This window comes from Trametes versicolor, assembly GCF_000271585.1.
Source record: "Trametes versicolor FP-101664 SS1 unplaced genomic scaffold TRAVEscaffold_13, whole genome shotgun sequence".
Classification (NCBI taxonomy): domain Eukaryota; kingdom Fungi; phylum Basidiomycota; class Agaricomycetes; order Polyporales; family Polyporaceae; genus Trametes; species Trametes versicolor.
The window spans coordinates 15,108-17,980 of record NW_007360333.1 but is presented as its reverse complement, the minus strand read 5'-3'; the positions used below and the strand labels follow the sequence as shown (position 1 = coordinate 17,980).

The window sequence follows — 2,873 nt, the reverse complement described above, 5'->3', positions numbered from 1 at the left end:
CCCGCCGTTCGTGGGGAACCGGGTTGACTGACAGGTCGCCCATGGCGACCATTGTTCCCGGAAGGCTGGGTGGGATCCATTTGGGGACGCTGTCGTAAGGCGTCCGATGTTCTGATGACGTGGTGACGTCGAGCAACTTGATGCTGTGAACGAGAGTTCGTTCGTCGCGGCTAGAGTAAAAAAGTGTAAGTATACGCGAGTCCCACGACTCCCCGAATCCCGCAAGTACTCTGGACCGGGCTTGATTGCTCGGCGTACTCGCTGGATGGTGGGGGGTGGTAGAACTCTGCCCCCACCAGGCGCCCGAGGCCCGAACCTTCGGGCGCCGTACGCTTACGTACGATACATGAATGGCAGTATCTAATCTACGGGCGCCTAGATGCGCTAGTTCTCCGCGATTCCCGGAGAACACCTTCTCCTACTGAAGTGGACGTTCCCGTCCATGCACTAGGGAGTGCCGGTAGTAAGTAAGAACCGTCGGGTTCTTACAAATATGGATCGGCTCCTTGGATTTGAACTATTGCATAACACAACCGATCTAAGCATTCTCATGTAAAGCCGAACCAACAAAAGGTCACACGGGTAATCGGTGTTTCAATGTAACGGTCAACCATCGATACGGCTGGATACGATCAATCTTGCTGTCTGAAGTCTCACGGACTGGTCTACCACCTACTGTCAGTGTCTCGTTGAATTCAACCGCTACACTGTCGATACGCCCGCAAGCACACCTAGTCACGAGAAGCGAGCTCCAGAGCTGGACTTGTCGTGCTCTAGGAGCAATATACATATTGGCGGAAGCTGGCAACCTGGCCAGCGACCCCATTTTATCCGCAAGACAAGACTGAAGATATCCCGCAAGACCGCACCATCCCCCGCAAGACCTGCCCTCGCCAATACGCAGGAGGCCATTTTCGCCCCAGCCCATTGTGTCATGCAACGCAGCCAGATCGCCCACCTTAAGTTCCAAAAACGGAACAAGGGGAGTCAACCGGCTGAGTCGCTGTTGCAACCCCCACCGCCGCTCGTACCCCCGCCGCCTCTACCGTCCTCCTCTCCTCCGTCATCTGGTCATGCAGGCCAGAAAGGGCCGTAAGTCGCTGAGGAACTTGCTCTTCTGCCCGAGCTCACGCATCTATCAGCGATATCTCCACCCTTCCCGCATCCAATCCCTGCTCTTCTGAGCCTCAGCTGCGTGCGCCGCCGGCCGTCCTACGAGCCACAAGGCGGGGTCATGGTAAGCTAATGTCATATTCCCGCGTCTGGCGACGCTGCTTACGCTATCATAGCGCCGATAGTTGGCCAGTGGTTCGAAGGCAAGGTCGCTGCCCAGGACACGTTCTCGAGCTTCTGCATAACGTCCCCGAACATGTCTTACGTCCCGCGACTTCCGGTGGAACGCAAGGTCGTCGAAACGTTCGCTGACGGTCTCTGGGGGCTTCACGCTGCCGACCCGGAGGTACTTTTCAAGACGCTCTCCCCTATGAAGGACTGGAAAGAGGATACGTCCGCAGGATTCGAGGGCATGGGATACCTCAAGGAATCCGTCCTGGTTCCGCTGCGCGAAGCGGCATCTCAGGCTCTGCGCGGGTTTCACAGTACCCGCCCGTCAGACAAGGTTCTTTTAGATCATGGCGACCTCCTAGTCATGATCCTAAAGCAGGCGGTCGACCGTATGGACAAGATCCCTTCGACGTCCGGTGTAGCTGTGGCCGTAGGCGCTCACGTTCAGAGAGTATCTTTGGAGTTAGCTGGACTTCGAATTTACCAACAGCGAGTCCTCCGTCGCTTAGAGTCCTCCGCGGACTACAGTTTCGAAGTTCTCCCCGTACTCGGCGCTTTCACAGGCGACCCTACCACGGCCCAAACCCTCACTCGCGTCGGTATCCCCACTTGGTTGATACAACCAATCACTCATTCGCTCCCTGTGTGGGAGGTGGTTGAAAGCAGGCTCCCTAGTTTCATGTCGAACGAGAAGGCCGCGACACCGGCCTATCAAAACCCTGACGTGGTCGCTGGTGTCGTGAATCTGACTGGCAACTGGCTGAGCAACATGGCGGTCAGCATCTCCCAGGCTGTCTGCGGCAGCCGACTCAGTAGATTGTCTTCCGGAACACAACGCGCTGTTCTCCCCGAGCCCGCTACCCCGGATTCGTCGCCGCCCGCCAAGCGCCAACGGGTCCCCGATAAGCACGTCACGTCGAGGCACATTGTCATGCCCGTGCGACCGGCCCCGACCCTGCATCTAAGAAGAAGAAGCAGAAGAAGCTGCGCATGTCGCCTGACGTCGGGGAAAGATGTCATGTTGCGTCGTCGTCTGGGGCTGGACCAAGCGGCGCCGAGGAGACGTTACCCCCCTCGTCAACTCCGCTCTCCAGTCGTACGATCTTACCATCACGATCGTATTATTCCTCCCCTTTCTACACGTTGACGCCGATCTGGAGGGACGCCTTGGAAGGTGTTTCTCCGGTTGCGCAGCCCCCGGCGTCGTCGGTTTATTTCTATCCCCCGCCGTTCCTCCTCGACACCATCAGCACCCTTGCACGTCTACCCGACGGATCCCCACATCCGGAAGCGGCGCGTGTGGACGAAAAGGTCCACCGATACCTTCACAATCTCGTGCGCATTCGACCCTTCTGTCTAATGCGCTTGTTCAGTCCGACTATGACTAGCCATCCCATGACCATCGTGGAATGGCGAGTGGCTCTGTGGGGTCAGTACTCCGAAGCGACATTTACCCCACCAACCGTGTATACGCCCTCCGTGCGGCGTGCCAAGCGAAGAAAGGAGGAGCGCAACGTTGTGGGTCGTCTTTTGACGCGGGTGGGACTTATCCCGACGTACAGGGACGATATGACGCCTCACCTGGAAAC

General features: G+C 57.6%; 1 protein-coding gene across 1 annotated transcript in view; it reads left to right on the top strand.

Annotated features, from left to right (window-relative positions):
* Window positions 1–934: 934 nt before the first annotated feature.
* Window positions 935–2,873, top strand: part of TRAVEDRAFT_24012 (uncharacterized protein) — a gene marked incomplete at both ends in the record, with an annotated part of 4,622 nt that continues 2,683 nt past the window's right edge. The window contains 6 exons of the mRNA XM_008045772.1: window positions 935–1,092; window positions 1,143–1,237; window positions 1,290–1,714; window positions 1,775–2,096; window positions 2,535–2,619; window positions 2,658–2,802. Of these exons, the coding sequence (XP_008043963.1) occupies window positions 935–1,092; window positions 1,143–1,237; window positions 1,290–1,714; window positions 1,775–2,096; window positions 2,535–2,619; window positions 2,658–2,802 (1,230 nt within the window). The remainder of the gene's footprint in view (window positions 1,093–1,142; window positions 1,238–1,289; window positions 1,715–1,774; window positions 2,097–2,534; window positions 2,620–2,657; window positions 2,803–2,873) is intronic.